The 25,127-nt window shown below is 44.7% G+C and overlaps 1 protein-coding gene across 1 annotated transcript in view; it reads left to right on the top strand.

The window, feature by feature from the left end:
• REC8 (REC8 meiotic recombination protein) overlaps positions 1-25,127 on the top strand; it is a 37,476-nt gene that overhangs the window by 1,853 nt on the left and 10,496 nt on the right. Inside the window, exons 3-13 of the mRNA XM_070954436.1 lie at positions 1,561-1,703; positions 5,821-5,896; positions 5,998-6,112; positions 7,386-7,467; positions 11,655-11,731; positions 13,272-13,407; positions 15,595-15,658; positions 17,875-17,966; positions 19,778-19,869; positions 20,014-20,157; positions 22,722-22,788. Coding sequence (XP_070810537.1) covers positions 1,561-1,703; positions 5,821-5,896; positions 5,998-6,112; positions 7,386-7,467; positions 11,655-11,731; positions 13,272-13,407; positions 15,595-15,658; positions 17,875-17,966; positions 19,778-19,869; positions 20,014-20,157; positions 22,722-22,788 — 1,088 coding nt within the window. The remainder of the gene's footprint in view (positions 1-1,560; positions 1,704-5,820; positions 5,897-5,997; positions 6,113-7,385; positions 7,468-11,654; positions 11,732-13,271; positions 13,408-15,594; positions 15,659-17,874; positions 17,967-19,777; positions 19,870-20,013; positions 20,158-22,721; positions 22,789-25,127) is intronic.

Below are 25,127 nucleotides of genomic sequence, written 5' to 3'. Positions count from 1 at the left end.
TCTTAAGTCTCTTTTTTCAGGGCCATTGTAACTGTTGTGACTTAGGCTCACTTAGTCATTACAGGACACAATTAGTCTCAAACAAAACTATTTTATTGTAACAGCTGAGAATTACTTCATTCTCAGCTGAATCCAAATTAATTCCAAAACAAGTCCTTCAGAAAAAGTCCTTCGGGCTTATCACAAACCTTTATCATCTTTGGCACCCTGCCAAAGGCCTTTCTTGGCAAAGCCCCATGTAGTTCAGAAACAAGAGATGCCGACTGGAAACAGATTTAGCAATGTTGCTTTCTTACAAAGAGCCCAAGAGCCTTTGCTGCTCTTTTAAGCTTTATGGGAAGGGCCAATCATCACCTGGCCTTACTCCCAAGTCGTCCTTTTTGCTTTAGCTGCTCTTGCCTTCTGGCAGCTCTGCGGATGTGTCCACTAGGAACAGGCTTCTCCTGTTCCTCTGCCTCTCTGCTGTCCGACTCTGGAAGCTCCGGAGTCCACGCATTGCTCCCAGATGGCCCTGGCCCCATCTCTGCCTCTGATGCAGAGCCCTCGTCCGAGCCTTCCCCAGACTCCAGGACTGGCCCATGGTCCTCCCCGGCCTCCTCACTGTCCGACTCTGCTGCCAGCTCCGCGGGCTGCTGGCGGACCACAACAGTAACTTCGAAAGGTCACTAAATGAACGGTTATAAATTGAGGACTACCTGTATTGCGGGATCCAATCTGGATCGGTCACCGGGACCAGAGGTTTAGTTTTCCGAGCTTTCGGACTTGTGCTGCAACCCATCCTCAGGGAACTTGTCTCTCTCACAAGAATGTGTGCTTTGGGCTACTCGATGTGTTAGTATTTAGGTTGTGTGTGGTTTTTTTAGTTGTTGACTGGGTTGTTGGTGGGCAGTTATTAAGTCGTTGTGTTGCCAAGTCCTTGGCTCCTAAGTACTTGGTAAACTGATGGTAAATCAACACTCCTGTTGATTGACAAGGAACCCGTTTCCCAGGCTGTTTTTGTCCCTGCTCGTCCAACAATCTGAATAGCTGCGAAACTGAATGCATGTCCTTGTTCATGGCAAAGTGAAGCTACCAATGAGTTCATGTCTTCTCTTCTCAATTGTGTTCTTTCAGTTGGGTGGTTAGCTTTCTCCCCACGTAGAATAGAATAACAGAGGTGGAAGGGACCTTCGAGGTCTTCTAGTCCAACCCCCTGCTTAAGCAGGAAACCCTACACCACTTCAGACAAATGGTTATACAACATCTTCTTAAAAACTTCCAGTGTTGGAGCATTCACAACCTCTGGAAGCAAGTTGTTCCACTGATTAATTGTTCTCACTGTCAGGAAATTTCTTCTTAGTTCTAGGCTAGTCATAGGGGCAATCCATGCAAGGGATCTGGTAGATTACACTGAAAGTATCTCCCACTTCTAAGCGATCATTGCAATGCAGGATTTGTCCACTGCCTCTCGGCAGGATGCGATGCCCACTTGCAGATCTCGGAAGCTGCGTTCTACTGCTTCCGAAATGTTTTCTGACATATGTAAATGTATTTACTAGCTGTGTTTCCTTTTCTTGACAGCGACGAGATCCTGGCTTACATCCTGGTCCGTGTCCCACCACCAGTTCCTGGAGCACCCCGGCCAAGATTCTCTCTCTACCTCTCTGCTCAGCTGCAATATGGCGTGATCTTGGTTTACAGTCGCCAATGTCAATATCTCGTCGGTAGGATTCCAGCTGTCCCTTTTTGTTCCTTCCCAGAATGGATTTCTCCTTCTTTCAGAAATCCAGGGGGCATCTGTTGTGGCATGTCAGCTGCCGGCCCCTCCAGCAGCCGAATCAGTGGAGGAGGAGGAGGTGTGGGAGTCAGGGCCAGCATCAAGTCTGGTTTCAGGCCTGGGCACAGCACGGAAACGGCATTGGTCGCGTTGGTTGATGATCTCTGGAGGGCTCGGGACAGGGGTTGCTCCTCTGTTCTGGTCCTGTTAGACCTCTCAGCGGCTTTTGATACCATCGACCATGGTATCACGCTGCACCGGTTGGAAGAGTTGGGGATGGGGGGCACCGTGTTACGGTGGTTCTCCTCCTTTCTCTCCGACCGGTCGCAGTTCGTGTTGGCAGGGGGGCAGAGGTCGACCTCGAGGCCTCTTATATGTGGAGTGCCTCAGGGGTTGGTCCTCTCGCCCCTCCTGTTCAACATTTATGTGAAGCCGCTGGGCGAGATCATCCGTGGCTTTGGGGTGAGATACCATCAGTACGCTGATGATACTCAGCTGTACATCTCCACCCCAGGCCACCCCAACGATGCCCTTGAAGTGATGTCCCAGTGCCTGGAGGCTGTGCGGATCTGGATGGGGAGGAACAGGCTCAAGCTCAACCCTTCCAAGACTGAGTGGCTGTGGTTCCCGGCATCCCGATATGGTCAGTTGACTCCATCACTGACCATTGGGGGCGAGTCTTTGGCCCCCACAGAGAGGGCTCGCAATCTGGGAGTCCTCCTGGATACGCAGCTGTCCTTGGAGGAACATCTGACGGCTGTAACCAGGGGGACCTTTTATCAGGTTCGCCTGATTCGCCAGTTGCGGCCCTTTCTTGATCGGGATTCCCTGTGCACAGTCACTCATGCCCTCGTCACCTCTCGCCTTGATTACTGCAATGCTCTCTACATGGGGCTCCCCTTGAGGAGCACCCGGAGGCTCCAACTGGTCCAGAACACAGCAGCGCGGGTAGTGACGGGAGCAGCGTGGCGCTCCCATGTAACACCGCTCCTGCGTGAACTGCACTGGCTCCCGGTGGTCTTCCGGGTGCGCTTCAAGGTGTTGGTTATCACCTTTAAAGCGCTCCATGGCATAGGGCCTAGCTATCTTCGAGACCGTCTACTGCCACCGACGACCTCCCACCGACCCGTGCGCTCCCACAGAGAGGGCCTCCTCGGGGTGCCATCAGCCAAACAATGCAGGCTGGTGACCCCCAGGGGGAGGGCCTTCTCTGTGGGGGCACCTACCCTCTGGAATCAGTTGCCCCCTGAGATAAGGAGAATCCATGACCTCAGTGCCTTCCGCCGTGCCCTTAAAACTTTCTTTTTTCAACAAGCCGGGCTGGCTTAATTTCTTTTTAAGGGTTTTTTAATTGTTTTGTTTTGCTTATTGTTTTAATTAATGGGGCCAAATTTATATATATTTTTAAATGTGTTTTAATATTTGTATCTGATGTTTTTATCTGGCTGTTCACCGCCCTGAGTCCTCAGGGAGAAGGGCGGTATACAAATTCAAAAAATAAAAAAATAAAAAAGATGCTACCAGATTCTGTAGGTTAGTGTTTCTCAACTTCAGCATCTTTAAACTGGGTGGACTTCAACTCCCAGAATTCCCCTGGGGGCTATGCTATTATGCCGGCTGGGGAATTCTGGGAGTTGAAGTCCACCCATCTGAAAGTGGCCAAGTTTTGAGAAAGATTGGTGTAGTAGACTAAAATATCAAGTCTAATGGTTTTTAATGGTTGCATCCCAACACATTTGGACGAAGTGAAATCAAGAGATTTAAATAAAAACGGTTTTTGTACTTTATTTTCCTTCAAGAGTTTTCTTCCCGGGTTTTCCCAAATTCACAAGTACAGCTAGTCCTCGACTTACGACCCCAACCGAGCCCAACATTTCGGTTGTTAACTGAGACACTTGTTCAATGGGGGAGGGTTTTTTTGGCCGCATTTTACGACCTTGTTAAGCGAATCGCTGCAATTGATCATTAGTAATGATTCCGGTTGTTAAGTGAATCTGCTGTCTCCATGGACAACTGCAACCGTCATAAATGTGAATCAGTGGCCAAGCGTCTGACTTTTGATCACATGATCACCGGGATGCTGCGAAGAGTCACACTTTTTCAGTGCCATTGTAACTTTTTAAAAAAAAAAAAGTTTTTCAGTTTTATTTCTTACACACATAACATAAAATGTACATTTTCTTATACATAATTAAACATACATATACATGCTTTCCTTAAAGAAAGCATGAAAATAAGGCATTTTAATTTACATTTGGAGTTGCTCTTCTATCCTTTCTTTTTCTTCTCCTCTTTCCCGCCCCTCCCTCCCTTCTCTCCTCTCCTACCTCATCCTACTTCCCCTTCCTTTCCCCCACTCCTCTCTTCTTTTCCTCCTTCTCACCTTCTCTCCTACTCCTGTCCCCTGCCCTTCTTTTCCTCTCCTTTTCCCTGTCTTCCATTCCTCTCCCTCCCTCTCCTCTTCCTACCCTCTCCTCCTCTCTCCTTTCTATCTTCTTTGCTGTGGAATATTCTCCTTGTTTGATATCCGAGCAACTCCTGTATTTGAATAGTATATACTTTCTTTCAATTTCTTGTCAGATTTATTCTATCTGTCAGTATTATCATCATAATTGTACATTTATTCTTATTATCTTCTTTCTTTCCCCCCCCCATCCAGAGGTGGGTTTCAGCAGGTTCTGACCAGTTCTGGAGAACCAGTAGCAGAAATTTTGAGTAGTTCAGAGAACTGGTAGTAAAAATTCTGACTGGCCCCGTCCCCATCAATTCTCTGCCTCCCAAGTCCCAGCTGATCGGGAGGAAATGGGGATTTTGCAGTAACCTTCCCCTGGATTGGGGAGGGAATGGAGATTTTACAGTATCCTTCCCCTACCACGCCCACCAAGCCACACCCACCAAGCCACACCCATAGAACCGGTAGTAAAAAAATTGGAAACCCCCCACTGCTCCCATCCCCCTTTTTCATTTACTCTGGTGTCATCTGGGTTTCTATTTCTTTTTTATCCTCTTCCTCGTTTAACTTTACATTATCTAAATCATTTATCTATCCTCTTATCTTCGTATTTCTTTTCTAACCATATATAAAATCTTCCCCGTGTCTTGAAATACACTGATTCCTCTTTATCTCGAGACAGTGCCATTGTAACTTTGGATGGTCAACTAAATGAACCATTGTAAATCGAGGATTAACTGTACCACGGAGGTACAGATATTTTGGCTGTTCACCGCCCTGAGTCCGAAAGGAGAAGGGCGGTATAGAAATTCGAATAATAAATAAATAAATAAATAAATAATAATAATAATAATAATAATAATAATAATAATAATAATAAATAATAATAATAAATAATAATAATAATAATAATAATAATAATAATAATAATAATAATAATAATAATAATAAAAAAAAATAAAACTTTTATACCGCCCTTCTCCCGAAGGACTCAGGGCGGTGTATATATATATATATATTTGTTTTCGTAGATTTTCACGGGTAGAGGTATGCAAGTTTTGGTGTATTCGGGTCTTTTCCCGTGTAAGATTGAGAGTATCTTGGCGACGTTTCGACGAGGTCCCACTTGTCATCTTCAGGTTGGTGACTTCGGCTTCGTGCTTGTGCGAGGAAAGCGTGATCGGAGCTGCCGTCTCTCTATAAATACTGGTGGGGAGGTGTGGGGTGCTGGCTTTGTTGCTGTGATGGGCACACATCAAGGACCTCACCCACACAGGATGTTAGGAAACAGCTGACTAATCTGCAAACATCAACTTCATCAACTAATCAAGATGAAACAACACAGGCAACCAACCTGCTCACAGCAACAAAGCCAGCACCCCACACCTCCCCACCAGTATTTATAGAGAGACAGCAGCTCCGATCACTCTTTCCTCGCACAAGCACGAAGCCGAAGACACCAGCCTGAAGATGACGAGTGAGACCTCGTCAAAACATCGCCAAGGTACTCTCAATTTGCAAACATTTGGATTAAGGAAGTGTGAAATATTGTTTGGAAGTCTGGGGGATTTCCCTTGTTCTGAATTTTATTTTTCTCTCTCTCTCTTTTCAGAGGAAATCCAACTCACCTTGGAACGCCTGAGCCGAGCCCACCAACAAATAAGGATCGATTTGACCGATCTTGAACAGTGAGCGATTGTGATCTTCCCGGATTTAAAAGGCCTGTGTGGGTTTTTTTTTTTTTTCCAAAGATTTCTTTGGCAATTCTTTCTGTTCTTCCCAATTCCAGACCAGGTCTCCTCCTTCCCGACCAACTGGCGCTCATGGAAACTCTGGAGGAAGCCCCCGATCCGTTTTTCGGCATGATGGAACCTCTGCTGCCCAGCCCTTTTTCGATCCCACATGTAAGATCCATTTTTTGGGGGTGTGGGGGTGGGTGGGAGAGAGATGCTGGTGCTAATTCTCCCCACCCTGATGGTGGAGCACTCAGATTTTGCGACAGAGGGTCGTAAGGGCGAGGACCAGCGGTGTTGTAACTTTGAACGGTTGCTAAACCAGTGGTTGTAAGTCAAAGGACAACCTTACCTTGCCACAGTTCATTTAGTGACCGTTCAAAGTTACAACGGCACTGGAAAAAAATGACAGTTTTTTTCACAAAGATATTGTATTTTTTAGCATAACTTGCAATGGCGGGGTTTCCTTGTGGTGTCCCATCCTTACTACATATGTCTGGCTCTGGTTAACTCAGCCAAGGTCATCCAGCTGGTCCTACCCTGAACTGCCAAAATTCCCACTTGGGACACGTGAATCCAATTCCTGGCACAATATCAGAATAGAATAGAATAGAATAGAATAGAATAGAATAGAATAGAATAGAATAGAATAGAATAGAATAGAATAGAATAGAAAATATGGAATGGAATGGAATGGAATGGAATAGAATAGAATAGAATAGAATAGAATAGAATAGAATAGAAAATATGGAATGGAATGGAATGGAATGGAATGGAATGGAATGGAATAGAATAGAATAGAATAGAATAGAATAGAATAGAATAGAATAATAATAAAATAGAGTAGAAAAGAATAATAGAATGGAATATAAAAATAGAATAGAATAAGGAAAGAATAGAATAGAATAGGAATAGAATAGAATAGAATAGAATGGAGAATAGAATATAGAATAGAATAGAATGGAAAAGAATAGAATAAAATAGAATAATAATAGAGTAGAATAGAATAATAAAATAGAATATAAAAATCGAATAGAATAGAATAATAAAATAGAATATAAAAATTGAATAGAATAAATAAGGAAAGAATAGAATAGAATAGGAATAGAATATAAAAATAGAATAGAAGAATAGAATAGAATAGAATAGAAGAGTAGAATAGAATAGAATAGAATAGAATAGAATAGAATAGAATAGAATAATAGAGAATAGAATAATAAAATAGAATATAAAAATAGAATAGAATAAGGAAAGAATAGAATAGAATAGAAATAGAATAGAACAGAATAACAGAATAGAATAATAAAATAGAATAGAAAAATAGAATAGAATAGAATAAGGAAAGAATAGAATAGAATAACAGAGGTGGAAGGGACCTTGGAGGTCTTCTAGTCCATCCCCCTGCTCTGGAAGTGAACCCTATACCATCTTCTTCTTTTCCCAGGTCCGAGACCTCTTGGAGGCCCCAACTCCTGAAAGAAGCCCTCTGGAACTGTCTCCTCCCACCCTCCGGCCTCGAAGGACAGGTGAGGCCGAAACTCAGGACTGCAGTTTCGGGTAGAAAAGGCCTCTTCTCTCTCCTCAGGCGAACATTTGCCTCGCTTAACCACGAGGCAGGTTTGCCTTTCGGGATGACTTGTCAACCCACAAATGCAAATCCTGACAACCGCTTTTCGTTGTGAGAGGATGTGGTGACTCTCACCCTGTTTTTGCAGCCCTCGGCCTCTGCTTAAAATTGAAACTGGCCAGAAGTTATGAACGCAAGTGTGAAACGTTCCTCACACCACCTGTTTTGACTGCAGCTTTCAAAGCATTGTAAGAAGACGTGATGTCTATGGAGATTCTCGGTCATTTGGGTTACGGTTGTGACAAAGGTGTTGTTAGTTTTTTTGTTTTTTTAAAACACCTCAGCTGGATTGTCTTTGTTTTGTTTTGTTTTTTTCCTTGAAGACGTTTCGCTTCTCATCCAAGAAGTTTCTTCAGTTCTGACTGAACGGTGAAGGATTTATATTCCTTGCAGTCATCTGGTTGTTAGTACTCCCTCTGAGAGTCATTGAGGCCACTTGGAGGTTTATCTGTACCCTCCGGGTCCCCTGAATCAGAATGCAAATATGCATGTCTACCTCCAAATTAGACTGTTTCTCTGTGTCATATAATATCTGTGCATAATTTTGATTTGATTGATTGACTGATTGATTTTGTCATGTTTATGTAGTGTATATAGGGGTGGGCTGCTGGGGGTTCGGGAGAACCTCTAGCTACGATTCTGTGCAATTCGGAGAACCCCCAAATCCCACTCTTGGCTGGCCCCACCCATCCCACCCCACCCCTCCCAGGAGTCCCTACACTGCCCGTTTTGGATGGCAGGTAAGTGTAGGGCGCACACGGAGGCTTGGGGAGGGCGGAAAATAGGCCTACTGGAAGGCCAGAAAAAGGCCTGTTTCCAGCCTCCAGACGGCCTCCGGAGCCTGGGGAGGCCGTTTTCGCCCTCCCAGAGGCTCGAGGAAAGCCTCCGAAACCCGGGGAGGGCAGAGAAGCCCTTTCTAAAATTTTTGAAGCCCACCCCTGAGTGTATATTGGAGGGCGTGACCCTTTGAGAGCTGCCTGCAATGAAATTTCATTTTAATGTACGCCAAGGAGTGGACATTCTGTTATGGAATGATGGGACCAAACAACATTCCCGGGTCAGCCAGAGACAGTTTTATTGCGCAGTTTCAGAACCAGATTTGTATCTGCAATTCTGAACCAAGAAGAGCTCTGATACAACTGCTTTTATACATCTCCAAGACAAAGGATTTTGCGAGCACAGCCGTTTTCCATATATGGTTAACATAACATTTGTTACATTATAATTGACACTTTCTAATTACTAAATTCTTTCATTATTTTCTAGTTCATGAGATTATCTTAGCTAAACAACCTTCCTCAATTCTGTGTTTGCTGATGCGTAGATTCATGACTGCTTTTGGATAATAATTAACTTTTTGTTTCAGATGGATGTCTCTGCATCCTTCACAGATAGGCCCCTCGGAAGATATATATTACATATGGATGTCCTTGCATCCTTGACAGCTAGGCCCCTCAGAAGATATATATCACCAAGAATGGAATTTAGCTGACCTAGTGTAATTTCTAAACAAGCACATTTCTTTCTTTATAATAATGTGAATAAAGAGGGCCCTTCAGTGTTCATATAGCTGACCCTGTACTATTCCTACATCATTCACATTAATTCAAAGCAACAATAAAGTTATTCTCTTAAGTGGGTGAGGAACTTTCTTGGAACTGCTAAAAGGACTGTGTTGTAAACAGGAGATAGATGGTGTTATCACACACACACAAACACTCCCTGCTGAGAGAGGCGTTTAAAAGAGGGGTCGAAGAGGCCATCTGCTTGAAAACAGAGCAGCCCTCTCTTAACAGAGGCGGAGGGATACGATAACACCCATCTCCTGTTTACAACACAGTCCTTTCAGCTCCACACCCATTGGCACTACTCAGGTGTCCCTGGGGCAGAGATAAGCGCTCCATGGCATAGGACCTAGTTATCTCCGAGACCGCCTTCTGCCACCGACGACCTCCCATCGACCCATGTGCTCCCACAGAGAGGGCCTCCTCGGGGTGCCATCAGCCAAGCAATGCAGGCTGGTGGCCCCCAGGGGGAGGGCCATCTCTGTGGGGGCACCCACCCTCTGGAATCAGCTGCCCCCAGAGATAAGGAGAATCCAAGACCTCCGTGCCTTCTGCCGTGCCCTTAAAACTTTCCTTTTCCAACAAGCCGGGCTGGCCTAACAAATCCTTTTAAATGATTTTAAATTTGTATGTTTTTTAAATTCTTGGCCAAATTGAGATATTTCCTTTTAATCTGTTCTTAATGTTTATATTATGTGTTTTTATCTGGCTGTACACCGCCCTGAGTTCCCAGGAAGAAGGGCGGTATATAAATTTGAAGTAAAATTAAAAAAATAAAAAATAAAATAAACCTCGAAGTAGCCTCAACAACCCTCAGAGAGAGTACTAAGATGACTGCAAGGAATATAAATCCTTCCATTCCTCACCATTCAGCCAGAACCGAAGAAGCTTCTCGGATGAGAAGCGAAACGCCTTCGATGGAAAAAACACAGAAAGTCCAGTTGCCTTTTCAAACAAACAACTCTGGGCGAGGAGGACGTGAGCTTTGCAGGAATTAAGGTGTAGGGGACCGTTGTTGTGTGACCCAAACCCTCCTTGTTTTGGAGATCGAAAAATAGGCTGCCCTTCTCTCTGTTTTTTGCATATATATTTTTTTCTCTGCAGCTTCTGGCTGCGCTGTTTCAAACTTGCCAACAGCTAGCCCCGATTTTTAACAATTATTCATTCTATTTGCACAAAGCCGCCTCTTTTTTCCGTTTGATTATCGCTTGTTTGAATGCCGCTGTGCCTCTGCAGCTGTGGACCAGCCGTTAGACAGAAATAATAATTCCCTTCGTTGCCCTGTAATCGTTTGCAGCAAAAAATTAAAAACGAAACAGAACAGAATCCTGGGACTCATTAAAGACAAACAACGCGCGTTCCTGTGCCATGAATTCAAAACAACTCTTCCTTGCGAATTCCCTGGCTTTGCAAGGCCAATTCTTTATTTTTCCATTGAGATAGTCCTCGACGTATGACCACAACCGAGCCCAAAATGTCTGCTGCTAAGTGAAACATTGGTTAAATGAGCCGAGCCCCATTTTACGACCTTTCTTGTCAGCGTTGTTAAGTGAATGACTGCATTTTTTTTTTTAAAGTTAGTTAAGTGAATCCGGCTTCCCCATTGACTGTGCTTGTCAGAAGGTCGCAAAAGGTTGACTTCAGGACATTGCAATCGTCATCAATTTGAGTCAGTTGCCAGGTGTCTGAATTTTGATCACGTGGCCATAGGTCGTAACTGTGTAAAAAACAGTCCCCGTTGTAACTTTGAATCAGGGGTGAAATGCTCCTGGTTCGGACCGGATCACCCGATCCAGTAGCGATGGTGGTGGGTGGTTCGGAGAACCGGTAGCAAAAATCCCTGCAGGCCCACTCCCCCATGCCCAGCTGAGCCGCACGATCATCAGAGGCTTTTTTTTACTTTTAAAAGCATTTTTTCTAACAACCTCTTCTGAAGAAAAAATGCTTTTAAAAGTAAAAAAAAAAAAAGCCTCTGATGATCGCGCGGCTCAGCTGGGATCCTCAGAGGCTTTTCAAAGCATTTTTTTCTGCAACCTCTTGGCCGAAGAGGTGGTAAAAAAAATGCTTTGAAAAGTCTCTGACGATCCCAGCTGAGTTGCCTGATCGGCAGAGAGGCATTTTTAAAAAATACCTCTCTGCCAATCAGGCAACTCAGCTGGGATCGTCAGAGAGGTATTTTTTAAAAAGCCTCTCTGACCGTCCCAGCTGAGTTGCCTGATCGCCAGAGGCTTTTCAAAGTATTAGAAAAAAATGCTTTGGAAAGTTTAAAAAAAAAAAAAAAAGTTGGCCACGCCCACCCAGTCACATTACCCCCCACACACACACACACAAGCCACACCCACAGAACTGGTAGTAACACATTTTACATGTCACCCCTGCTTTGAATGATCATTATATACTACCTGCATCTTTGCCAAATGGAGTTTTTGTTTCTAGTTCGTTTTCACCGCTCTGAGCCCTCTGGGCGAGGGCAAATGTTGCAAAATAACCACTAATTTTCAAATCTTTTTTCATGCCAAAGGAAAACCGAGGATCACCGTCTCTCCTGATGCAATCACGCTCAAAGAATCCGAGCCCATCACACTGCTGAAAATTGAAGTAAGCCCTCCTGCTGGGAAGTGGGGAAGAGGGGTAGACAAGGATGATGGGATTTGTAATGTGGGAGCGTCAAATGTCCAACTAAAGGACATTTAGCACCCCCCTCGCACCTTTGCGCTAGTTGTTCCTGACTCTAGGGGGCGGTGCTCATCTCCGTTTCAAAGCCGAAGAGCCAGCGCTGTCCGAAGACGTCTCCGTGGTCATGTGGCCGGCATGACTAAACGCCAAAGGCGCACGGAACGCTGTTCCCTTCCCACCAAAGGTGGTCCCTATTTTTTCCACTTACATTTTTTACGTGCTTTCGAACATCTAGGTTGGCAGAAGCTGGGACAAGTCACGGGGAGCTCACTCCGTTACGCAGAATGAGGGATTCGAACCGCTGAACTGCCGACCTTTCGATCGACAAGCTCAGCGTCCTAGCCACCAAGCCACCGCGTCCCTTTAAATGTCCAACTAGTCAACCCAAAATAAGGACACACTCTCAGGAGCTTGGAATTCCCCAAAAGTAAAACTTTATTGGATGCACCATTTTGGTACTGAAGAATCAAAACCAGCTCTGGTTTTCCCGCACGAACGCTCGCCCTGTTAGTCAATAGCTTCTCTTCCTCCCCACCCCTGGGCGATCACATTGTCCAATGATGAGACGTCCTTTTGTTATGGGAACCGTCCGCCTCTTTCTCGAGCACCTGCAGCGGCGACCTTGATGGTTTCCAGGCTTTCACGATCTGTGCGTTACATGAAGCGTTCATTCGCAAGTTGAATAGCAAATTGTAGAAACTGGTTCTCTGCCTGGTTGCTGGGTGGGCGTGGATATGGTGGGTGTAGCCTACTCGGCCTCTTGCACCATGGCAGAGGGGGAGGCATTTTTGCCCTCCCCAGGCTCCGGAGGATTTTCTCGAGCCTCTAGGAGGGTGAAAAGGGCCTCCCCAGGCTCTGGAGGCTGGAAATAGGCCCGTTTCCAGAATTCCAGTAGGCCCATTTTTCACCCTCCCCAGGCTCCAGAGGCTTTTCTCGAGCCTCCAGGAGGGTGAAAACAGCCTCCTCAGGCTCCGGAGGCTGGAAATAGGCTTGTTTCTGGACTTCCAGGAGGCCCATTTTTCGCCCTCCCAGAGCCTCCACGTGGGTGCTGTACTTACCTGGCATCCAAAACGGGCCGCGTGGAGACTCCTGGGAGGGGCAGGGCGGGGCGGGCCTGGTCAGCCAGTCTTTGCAACTACCAGTTTAGCAAACCACATTAAAATTAACATCCGGTTCAGTGGTGAAATCCATTTTTTTTTTACTACCGGTTCTGTGGACATGGCTTGGTGGGCATGGCAGGGGAAGGATACTGCAAAATCCCCATTCCCTCCCCACTCCTGGGGGAAGGATATTGCAAAATCTCCATTCCCACCCCACTCTGGGGCCAGCCAGAGGTGGTATTTGCCGGTTCTCCGAACTACTCAAAATTTCCGCTACGGGTTCTCCAGAACCTGTCACAACCTGCTGGATTTCACCCCTGCTCATAACAGGTTCATAGCAGATTCTCTCCTACCCGCTTTAGGACGAGCAAGATCTCCCTGAAATTACAGCCGGAGAGATCGACTTGTTGGTGGAGCAGGAAGGATTCCTGGTGCCCGGTGCAGAGAAGGAGCCATTGTCCCCTCAGGCTGTTGTCAGAAAAAGGCGCGTGGAGGAAGGTGAGAAGTAGAGGGTCTTAGAAGGGTGAGACTTTTAGGCTCTTTCCTGGTCCTGAAACTCAGGAACATTTGAGGTGTATCAGATCGACCAAAATGGTCTTCTCCTCGGTGCCCTTGGCTGCTTTCTGGAATCCCCAGAGAGGAAGGGAAAAGACCGTGTTTGAAATCCAGGGAGAGTCTTTAAAATCTTTCCAAAGAGGTGGCCCTTGAACAATAGGATAGCGGGCGAAATGAGCTGGTGAGTCTGGAGTTCTATTTCAGCAGATGGTCTTTGAATGTTCTGGCTCTCCAGATGTGCAGATGTCTCTTCATTCTTTAGCTGCCGACAGGGGTCATGGTTTTGGATCAGAAGCCAAAGCAATTGAAAATGCCCTGGTTGGGGAAAAGGCTGGTTGGTTCCATCTCCATAGTGAGAACAGAGAAAGAGAGTGAGATGGGCAGCATGCAAGATAGAGTAGATAGATGAGAAAGAGAGAGAGAGAGAGGGAGAGAGAGAGAGAGAGAGAGAGCGATTAGATAGAGATAGATAGATAGATTCTTACTCTTTCTTCTCATTGGTAGATTTGCTCAATTTTCCCTTTTTCTAGAAGCTATGAATGGCATGGCATAGCATAGCATAGCATGGCATAGCATAGCATAGCATACAGAATAAAACAGAACAGAAAAAAATAATAGTGTAAGGTCCCAAAATATACTTGAGTCACCAGAATGCCAAAGAGAGAGACTCAAGACGAGGCTTGCAAAAAAAGCAGATTTTATTTAGGGCCAAAAAAAAAAATACTGGGTGGAACTATATCCAGAACATACAGATACAATGCATGCGAGGAGATAGCCACACCTTGGGGAAGGTATGGCGTCCTTTTATACCCTCAGAGACGTCAGCTTAGTACCCAGTTCTGGCCTCCTAATTTAGGTTTGTGTATTCCTTGTTGCCCTGCAAGGGGGAATAGAAACTTCCCAATTAGTTTTATCTTAAGCATTTCTTTGTTTACTCAATTGGCCACTTAACCCCCTGGCTCTGGAAGACAGGAGTTTATCCAGATCAAACATAAATTAGGGCTGAGGTGTAAATTATCCCTTTGTTGATGGCTGTAGTTTCAACTGAGTTACGTACCATGCTTTTAGATAGCACAGAAAGAAGATTGATATGAGTTCAGGTCAAATGGCAGGGACATACGTTTGACAAATACCAGATACATTACAGAGGCCTAATAACAGAATATGTTTGTTACAGGAGATACAAATATAAAGGCATAATATATGTTATGCCTTTGTATTGTGATACCAATACAAAGGCATATATGTATTACAGGTACCTAATGGTTACAGAATCTAGTATACCAGTATATCATATTCTAGTATTATTTATTATATCCTTATTATTGTTTCCCTTCAATAGAATATAACAGAACAGAACAGAAAAAAATAATAGAACAGAACAGAATAGAATAGAATAGAATAGAATAGAAAATATGGAATGGAATGGAATAGAATAGAATAGAATAGAATAGAATAGAATAGAATAGAATAGAATAGAATAGAATAATAGAATATAATAGAACAGAACAGAAAAAAATAATAGAATAGAATAGAATAGAATAGAATAGAATAGAATAGAATAGAACAGAACAGAACAGAACAGAACAGAACAGAACAGAAAATATGGAATGGAATGGAATGGAATGGAATGGAATAGAATAGAATAGAATAGAATAGAATAGAATAGAATAGAATAGAATAGAATAGAAAAAAATAATAGATTAGAACAGAACAGAATAGAACAGAACAGAATAGAATAGAATAGAAAATATGGAAGAGAAGAGAAGAGAAGAGAAGAGAAGAGAAGAGAAGAGAAGAGAAGAGAAGAGAAGAGAAGAGAAGAGAAGAGAAAAATACAAAACAGAACAGAACAGAACAGAAAAAAAGGAATAGAGTAGAATAAGTGTGCCTTTTTTTACAAAAGATAAATACAAATAATTCATCTTTAAATTACAAATAAACCACTTTATTGCAAAGTGGTGACACAATGGCTCCCGCCTGTCCATTTCCAACATTTCTTCTAACTTCCCGATTCCCTCCCTCCCTCCCTCTCCTTTCGTAGCTCCCCTCCTCACATCCCTCACTTGATTCATTAGTGTGCCTGCACATTTTTCCCTTCACTCTCTCTCTCTTTTTTTTTTTCCCCAGAATCTGTGGAGGAAGCCAGAGTACGAGAGCCATGGATATCCTTGGGGCTGTCACCTCCCACAGGGTAAAGCACGATTTAAGGAATTTAAACAACCTCTGGGAAAATACACATAGTACAGGTAGCCCTCGACTTAACGACAGTTCATTTAGTGACCGTTCGAAATGTCTTATGACTATTTCTCACCATTGTGACATTCTCACCATTTGCAACATCCCCATGGATTCGGACGCTTAGGAACCAGTTCCTATTTTATGACCGTGGCTGTGTCCAGGGGTCATGTGATTTCCCCCTTTTGCAAAGTCGATGGGGAAGCCAGATTCACTTAACAACCATGTGACAACTGACTTAAGGACTGCGGCAATTCACTTCACCAACTTGTAAAGTGGGGCAAAACTCACTTAACCAATTTCTCACTTAGCAATAGAAGTTTCGGACTCAATTGTGGTTCGTAAGTTGAGGACTACCTGTATATAATATTTAAAAAACCCCAAGCCGTGCCTATCCTTGCTTTCAGTACCTGACCTCCCCTCCCTCACACACACACACCAATTGCTGCAGCTTATACCTTCGGGTGAAAATTGATTGATTGCCAACTACCAGTCTCTTTTTCCTTTTCCACAAGAAATACCCTAAACTTCCCCGGGCACCATGAAAAGATAGGCTCAAGATCCAGATGGATCTTCACAGATTTGAACCCTGGGCTCTCTCTAACAAAATGAAATTCAATGTAGAGAAAAGTCAAGTCTTACACTTAGGCAAGAAAAACCCCAAAAGTACACATATAGACTGGGTGAAACCAGGTTTAATGCAGGGGTAATTATTACTATTATTTTTAAAATTTGATTTATATGCCGCCCTTCTCCGGAGACTCAGGGCGGCTTACAATGCGTTAAGCAATAGCCTTCATTCTTTTGTATATTTATACAAAGTCAGCTTATTGCCCCCACAAACTGGGTCCTCATTTCACCTACCTTAGAAAGGATGGAAGGCTGAGTCAACCTTGAGCCTTGGAGAGATTCGAACTTACAGTAATTGCAGGCAGCTGTGTTAATAACAGGGTGCACTAAACCACTGTACTATCAAGGCTCAAATGCTCCCGGTGTCAGCGTTTGCAGGGATTTGGGGATCGGAAAGGGAGGGATTGGGGGGCAAAAGGTCAGTCTTGTCCGCGCGGAGTCATGATCCGGTGGCTGTGCTCAATTAAAGAAAGATATCCTTAAAGATTGGCAGTTTGGAAATTCATTTAATTTTGAGATAGCATCGTAGCCTGACACTCGGTTCGGACCGGATCGCCCGATCCGGTAGCGATGGCGGCGGGTGGTTCGGAGAACCGGTAGCAAAAATCCCTGCGCCCCCCTCCTCATGCTCAGCTGAGTCGCACGATCATCAGAAGCTTGCTTTTTTTTTTTTTACTTTTAAAAGCATTTTTTTCTACAACCTCTTCCGACGAAAAGATGCTTTTAAAAGTAAAAAAAAAAGCCTCTGATGATCGTGCGGCTCAGCTGGGATCCTCAGAGGCTTTTCAAAGCATTTTTTTCTGCAACCTTTTGGTGGTAAAAAAAAATGCTTTGAAAAGTCTCTGACGATCCCAGCTGAGTTGCCTGATCGCCATAGAGGCTTTTCAAAGCATTAGGAAAAATGCTTTGAAAAGTTTTTTTAAAAAAAAAGGCACCCTGTTATTAAGCTGGTTATTAAGACCAGCTGCCTGCAATTACTGCAAGTTCGAATCTCGCCAAGGCTCAAGGTTGACTTCCATCCTTTCTAAGGTAGGTAAATTGAGGACCCAGATTGTGGGGGCAATAAGCTGACTTTGTATAAATATACAAAAGTATGAAGGCTATTGCTTAGCGCATTGTAAGCCGCCCTGAGTCTCCGGAGAAGGGCGGCATATAAATCAAATTAAAAAAAAAAAAAGTTGGCCACACCCACCCAGTCACATTACACCCCCGCCCACCAAGCCACGCCCACAGAACCGGTAGTAACACATTTTACATTTCACCCCTGGTTTAATGGCAGTCACTGCAAAGGACCAGCTGTCTGCAAGGAGTATAAATCCTTCCATTCCCCACTATCCTAACTCAGAGCTGAAGAAGCTTCTCGGATGAGAAGCGAAACGTCTTCAAAAGAGAAAAAAAACAAACAAGAAAATCCAGTTGCCTCCTGGAAAAAAGCCTCTTGGGGGACAAACTTGAAGACTGTTAACTTGGATATAAAACGAAGCAGAAATAAAAATGTGCATTTAATGTTTATTTTTTTAATTTTTGGGGTGTGTGGGTTAGGATGGCGGAGGAGACCGCCGCTGCGAAAGAAACGGGACCGCTGTTGAGAGAAGAGACCCGGCCTTCTGTCAGCGTCCCTCTGCAGCCTTTGGGTGAGTGGTCTGCGGGCAAAGAGCGTCATCCGTGGAGCTTCCCCCCCTCTACCCGTTCAAGCAAACTTTCGCTTTGATTTGACTCAAAAAAGGCCCGATTCTATGAAAATAATAACAATCTAATCAGGGGTCGGCAACCTTAAACACTCAAAGAGCCGCAAAGGTCCTAACCGGAAGCCCCCGTTCAATTTTGGAACCGACTGGAAGTCTGGTTGCCCCACCATAGAGTCTCCTCCTAGCGCGACGTCCTTTTCCCTCTACCTGTCCTAACCGAAAGCCCTATCAATTGTGGAGCCAACCAGCAACAGGGAGCCGCAGCAGAGGGATGAAAGAGCCACATGCGGCTCCAGAGCTGCGGGTTGCTGACTCCTGATCTAGTCTTTGGCTTACGAGCACATTTGGAACCAAAATTTCCAGGGCTAAGCGAGGCGTTTAAGTGGGTCACCCCTGATTTTACCGCGGTTGTTAAGCGAATCGCTGCTGTTGTTAAGTGAGTCGGGCGGTCGTTAAGCAAATCCATCTCCCCCCCCCCTCCATGGACTTTTGCTTGTCGGAAGCTGGGGAATCACGTGGGATGCTGCTACCGTTCCAAATTTAGACGTCGAATTGCATTTTGACCACCTGATCGCCGGGAAGGCTGCGACGTTAAGCCCGAGGTCCCTTTTCTCACTTGTTACCTTCAACCGTCACTAAATGAATGGTTGTTAATTTGAGGCCTGCTTGTAAATTATTCGTGGGGGAAAAAAAACCAACCTCCCAGATTTAAATCAGCTGCGGGATCTTGAATAGCTCTGACACCTCAAAAAAAACCCCAATATCCGTTTATTTATTTATTTATTTATTTATTTATTTATTTATTTATTTATTTTGGCTTCCCAAGACATACGATACAGGTAGTCCTTCGGCCTACGACCACAACGGAGCCCCAAATTTCTGTCGCCAAGCGTGACCCTGGGACAACGCGATCGTCATAAATGGGAGCCCGTTGCCGAGCGTCTCTGAATATTTGATCGCACGACCCTGGGACAAGGCCGCAATGGTCGTAAGCGTGAAAAACGGTCATAAGTCCCTTTTTTTTCCAGCGCTGTCGTATCTTTTGAGCGGTCGCTAAATGAATGGCTGTTACAAAAAAAAAGACGTTCAGACGTTGGAAAAAGCGCAGAGAAGAGCAACTAGGCCCGGAGACTAAAAACATATGACGAACGGTTTCAGGATTTGGGTTTGGCTAGTCTAGAGAAAAGAAGAATTAGGGGTGACGCGATAGCAGTATCCCAGTATTTGAGGGGCTGCCCCAAAGAAGAGGGGGGGGTCAAATTATTCCCCAGAGGGCAGGATAAGAAACAATGATTGGAAAATAATCAAGCAACCTGGAATTAAGCAGAAACTTCCTAACGGCGAGGACGATTCACCAGCGGAACAACTTGCCACCAGAAGTTGCGAATGCGCCAACACTGGAGGATTTTTAAAGAAGAGATTGTCTCAAATGGCCTAGGGGTCTCCTGCTTGAGTACAGGGGGTTGGACTAGAAGACCTCCAAGGTCCCTTCCTGCTCTTTTCCGATTGTAAGTCGAAGGACTACCTGTCAAGAATAAAACCTACAAACGTGTTCGGATTCGACGGAGGGACCAAGGAAAATCAGCGCTTAATGAGGCCTGAGATATTTCACCCTCCCATCCCGCCCTCTGCCTTTGATCTTTTCTCTCTTGGCGGGGGGGGAAAAAAAAAGTCCTTTTTTTTTTTTCCGGGCATCCTTTTACGTGGTTGTTTTCAAAAGATGCCTCCTCGTTTTCATTCATCTCCTTTATCTTTAGAGATTACTCCTCCGGGAGAGGAACCCAGGTTCCCACCTCCTCCCCCTTCGCCCAGGGTTAAGGCCAAGAGAGAGCCACCGCTGAGCCCCGAGGTGAGATCAGAGGGAGGATGGCACGGAGAGGGTCCCACTCCCACTCAGAGGGCAGTACAGACTGTTCAAGGTCAGCCCCCCCCAAAAATTCTCATGCGTTTATTTTATTTTATTTTATTTTATTTTATTTTATTTTTCCCCCAGCTCCGGCTGCCCGAGTACGAGCCGTCTCCGCCGCGACCCTCCAAGCGTCGAAGGCAGCTGCGTTTTATGGACGTCGTGACACAGATTTCCAAGGAGGATTTCCAGAAACAGATCTCAGATCCCCACATACAGTGCCAGCCCCTGGTAGATGTTTGAGGCGGGGAGATCTTGTGGGTTCCAAATTCCTTGCCCTCCTTTGGAGTTTCTCCTTCTCTCCCCTGGCAGGGAGTTTTAGGAGTTTAGGAGTTTTGGGATATCCCGCTGTATGTATTTATTTATTTATTTATTTATTTATTTATTTATTTATTTATTTATTTATTTTATTTATTATTCAAATTTCTATACCGCCCTTCTCCTTTCGGACTCAGGGCGGTGAACAGCCAAAATAAAACATTTATACATAAAGTACGATTAAAAATAGATGTAAAATAATCAAATTTGGCCCATAGTTTAAAATTTGTCAATTGAAAATCCATATCAAAATTTAATATCAGCCATAAAAATCATAAAATCAAGAGAGACCGGCTAACTGAAAGAGAGGAGTTTTTAGGGCCCGACGAAAAGTCCGGAGGTCGGAGATCACTCGTATTTGAAATCTCGTATTTAAAATCACTGATTTTAATCAGTTTTGGGATATCCTGTTGTTTTTAATCAATATTATTATTATTATTATTATTATTATTATTATTATTATTATTATTATTTTATTTATATACTGCCCTCCTCCCGAAGGACTTGGGGTGGTGTACAGCCAATTAAAAACATAAATATACAATATCAACAAAGATGATTAGGGGACTGGAGGCTAAAACGTACGAAGAACGGTTGCAGGAACTGGGTATGTCTCGTTTAATGAAGAGAAGGACGAGGGGAGACATGATAGCAGTCTTCCAATATCTCAGGGGCTGCCCCAAAGAAGAGGGAGTCAAGCTATTCTCCAAAGCACCTGAGGGCAGGACAAGAAGCAATGGGTGGAAACTCATCAAGGAGAGAAGCAACCTAGAATTAAGGAGAAATTTTCCTGACAGTGAGGACAATTAACCAGTGGAACAACTTGCCACCAGAAGTTGTGAATGCTCCAACACTGGAAGTTTTTAAGAAGATGTTGGATAACCATTTGTCTGAAGTGGGGTAGGGTTTCCTGCCTGGGCAGGGGGTTGGACTAGAAGACCTCTAAGGTCCCTTCCAACTCTGTTATTCGATTCTATTCTAACAACTCAAGGTGGAGAACGTAGCTAACACTCCTTTTTTCTCCCTGTTTGCCTCAAAATAACAACCCTGTGAGGTGGGCTGAGGGAGAGAGAGAGAGGGAGAGAGAGACAGGCTCAAAATCAGCCAGCTGACTTTCGTGCCTAAACTGGGACTAGAACTCACAATCTCCTGGTGATTGACTCAAAATCATGTAGTTGGCTTTCATGCCTAAGGCGGGACTAGAACTCACCGTCTCCTGGTGATTCGCCCATACTCACACAATCAGCTTTCATGCCTAAGGGGGAACTAGAATTCACAATCTCCTGGTAATTGGTCCAAAGTCACCTAGTTTGCTTTCGTGCCTAAGGGAGGACTAGAACTCACTGTCTCCTGGTGATTGGTCCAAAGTCGCCTCAACAGCCTTCATGCCTAAACTGGGACTAGAACTCCCTATCTCCTGGTGAGTGGCCCAAAACCACCCAGCTGGCTTTCATGCCTGAGGTGGGACTAGAACTCACTGTCTCCTGGTGATTGGCCCAAAGTCACCTAGCTGCTTTCATGCCTAAGGCGGGACTAGAACTCACCATCTCCTGGTGATCGGCCCATAGTCACACAATCAGCTTTCACGCCTAAGGGGGAACTAGAACTCACCATCTCCTGGTGATTGGTCCAAAGTCACCTAGTTGGCTTTCGTGCCTAAGGCAGGACTAGAACTCACTGTCTCCTGGTGATTGGTCCAAAGTCGCCTCAACAGCCTTCATGCCTAAACTGGGACTAGAACTCCCTATCTCCTGGTGAGTGGCCCAAAACCACCCAGCTGGCTTTCATGCCTGAGGTGGGACTAGAACTCACTGTCTCCTGGTGATTGGCCCAAAGTCACCTAGTTGCTTTCATGCCTAAGGCAGGACTAGAACTCACCATCTCCTGGTGATCGGCCCATAGTCACACAATCAGCTTTCACGCCTAAGGGGGAACTAGAACTCACCATCTCCTGGTGATTGGTCCAAAGTCACCTAGTTGGCTTTTGTGCCTAAGGCAGGACTAGAACTCACTGTCTCCTAGTGATTGGTTCAAAGTCACCCCAGCAGCCTTCATGCCTAAACTGGGACTAGAACTCACTGTCTCCTGATGATTGACCCAAAATCACCCAGCCGGCTTGCATCCAAAGGCAGGACTAGAACTCACTCTCTCCTGGTGATTGGCCCAAAACCACCCAGCCAGCTTTGATGCCTCAGGTAGGACTACAACTCCCCGTCTCCTGGTCATTGGCCCACGATCCACCTAACAGCTTTCATGCCCAAGGCAGGACTCGAACTCCCCGTCTGCCAGTTTCTAAGCCTGGTGCTTTGACCCGTAGACCAAACTAGCTTACTCCGCTTTGCTACCGGATCGTGGGCGCATTCACGACCCGCGGAAAACCTCCCATATCTTCGTCTCTCCCCTCAATTCCCTTTTGCCCACCCCCCCCCCACACATCCTAATTATTTCCTTTTTTTTCTCTGCTTTTTTTGTTTTAGGAGAAAGTACTCCTGCCAGCCAAGAGGTTAAAGACTCCAGCCGAATTGTTGAGTAACCCAACCTACGGTAAATAAAACCTCCCCGTAGCCGTAATTCTCCAGGTTGTTCCCTTCCGTTCTGCTCCTCCCTTGCGGGAGGCAAATGGTTCGTCTTGCATCAGTGACCAGAATTAAGCCTCACCGATGGCCAGGAATGCAGAGGTTCCCCATTCTTTAGGTCGTGTTTCGCACTGGGCGTATTGTTGTACTTAATCGATTTGTGCCCATCTAAATCTAAATCCAGAGCGGCGTTCCTTCTGTCCCGTTTCCAATCTTGGCGACTTTGTGTTACTTGGCGCCTCCAATCCAAAGAAAATTCCGTTTATCCAGCCTGCCTGGGTACCACTCTCCAACCGTGGAATCCTTGAACGGATAAAGGAGAATATTTGTAGTTCAGAGCTGGGGTCCTTGATGCTCTCCGAGCTGGGTGGTTGATTTAGTTTATTTATTTTATTAATTTATTAATTCAATTTATATGCCGCCTTTCTCCGGTTTCCGGGCAGATGTTTCATAACCCTGAGTCTTCGGAGAGGGGCGGCATATAGTTTAGTTTAGTTTAGTTTATTTGATTTGTATACCGCCCTACTCCCGAAGGACTCAGGGCGGTGAACAGCCAACAATAAAATACATAGATACAAAAAATATAAAAACCAGATAAAATCAAATTAAATCATTTTGGCCCAGACAGATTAAAACACCCTAATAATTTAAAAACAGATGGAATAAAAAGGTCTTCACAGCACGGCGGAAGGTGTGCAGATCCAGGATCCTCCGTATCTCCGAGGGGAGCTCATTCCAGATGGTAGGTGCCCCCACAGAGAAGGGTCTCCCCCTAGGGGCCGCCAGTCGACACTGTTTGGCTGACGGCACCCGGAGGAGTCCCTCTCTATGAGAGCGTACTGGCCGGTGGGAGGCTATTGGTGGTAGTAGGCGGTCCCGTAGATAACCAGGTCCTAAGCCATGGAGCGCTTTAAAGGTGGTAACCAAAACCTTGAAGCGCACCCAGATTAAATTAAATTTTATTAAATTAAATTAAATTTTATTAAATTAAATTAAATTAAATTTTATTAAATTAAATTAAATTAAATTTTGTTAAATTAATTAAATTAAATTAAATTAAATTAAGTTAATTTTTTATTAAATTCAGTTATTAAATTAAATTAAATAATTAAATAATTAAATTAAATTAAATTAAATTAAATTAAATAATTAAATTAAATTAAATAATTAAATTAAATTAAATTAAATTAAATTAAATTAAATAATAAAATAAAATAATTAATTTAAATTAAATTAAATAATTAAATTAAATTAAATTAAATTAAATTAAATTAAATTAAATTAAATTAAATTAAATTAAATTAAATTAAATTAAATTAAATTAAATTAAATTAAATTAAACCCAACTAGGGAATATCATCAGTGCTAGAAGGGAGTGCGGGAAGAGGAGGAGGAGGGAGGAGGAGGAGGAGGACGACGACTGTGGGGTCCTTGGTGCTCTCTGAGCTTCGTTGTTTTCTTGCTGACATTTCATGACCCAACTAGGGAACATCATCAGTGCTAGAAGGGAGTGCGGGAGAAAGAGGAGGAGGAGGAGGAGAACAGTGACTATGGCCGTGATGACGAATCTATGGCATGCGTGCCACAGGTGGCATGTGGAGCCATGTCGCCTGGCACGCCAGCTTAGCTCCCGAGAGTCTCTGGAGGCTGGGGACAGCAAAAAACATCACTTCCTGTCCAACTGGAAGTTGGGAAATGGGCCATTTCGGGCCTCCGGAGAGCCTCCGAGGAGGTGGGGAAGGCTGTTTTCACCCTCCCCAGATGCAGAGAGAGGATCTGGAGCCAGGTGAGAAAGAAAAACAGGGCCATCGTGTGCCAAGAGCGGGGGAGGGGGGGCATGTGCATGCATGGGGCGGGGCGCACAGAATTATGGGTGTGGGCATGCATGCGCGCGAACCTCCCCTCCCCCCCGCCTTCCTGGCACGTGATGTCAAATACGGGGTCCTTCGTGCTCTCTCAGCTTGGGTTTTTTTCTTGCTGACCTTTCATGACCCAACTGGGTTATATCATCAGCGCTGGAAGGGAAGAGCAACCTCCCCCCCCACTCCTTTCTAGCACTGATGATGTTAGCTAGCAGGGTCATGAGACGTCTGCAAGGAAACAACCGGGCTCAGGGAGCACCGAGGACCCCGCAGTTCAGGCCTGAGTTACAAATATCCTCTGCTACTTATTCCTTACTTTCCTGGACAGGTTTTAGGGGGAGGAGTAGCCGTGGGGCTCCTGACGCTCTCTGCTGACCCGATTAAACATCAGTGCTAGAAAGGAGTGTGGTATGTGGAGAGGAAGAGGAAGAGGAGATAAGGGGGT

This window comes from Pituophis catenifer, unplaced genomic scaffold (assembly GCF_029215685.1).
Source record: "Pituophis catenifer annectens isolate HBS135680 unplaced genomic scaffold, rPitCat1.0.hap2 SCAF_15, whole genome shotgun sequence".
NCBI lineage: Eukaryota > Metazoa > Chordata > Lepidosauria > Squamata > Colubridae > Pituophis > Pituophis catenifer.
Note: the sequence above shows the minus strand (reverse complement) of the source record. Positions and strands in the feature narration are given on the sequence as shown.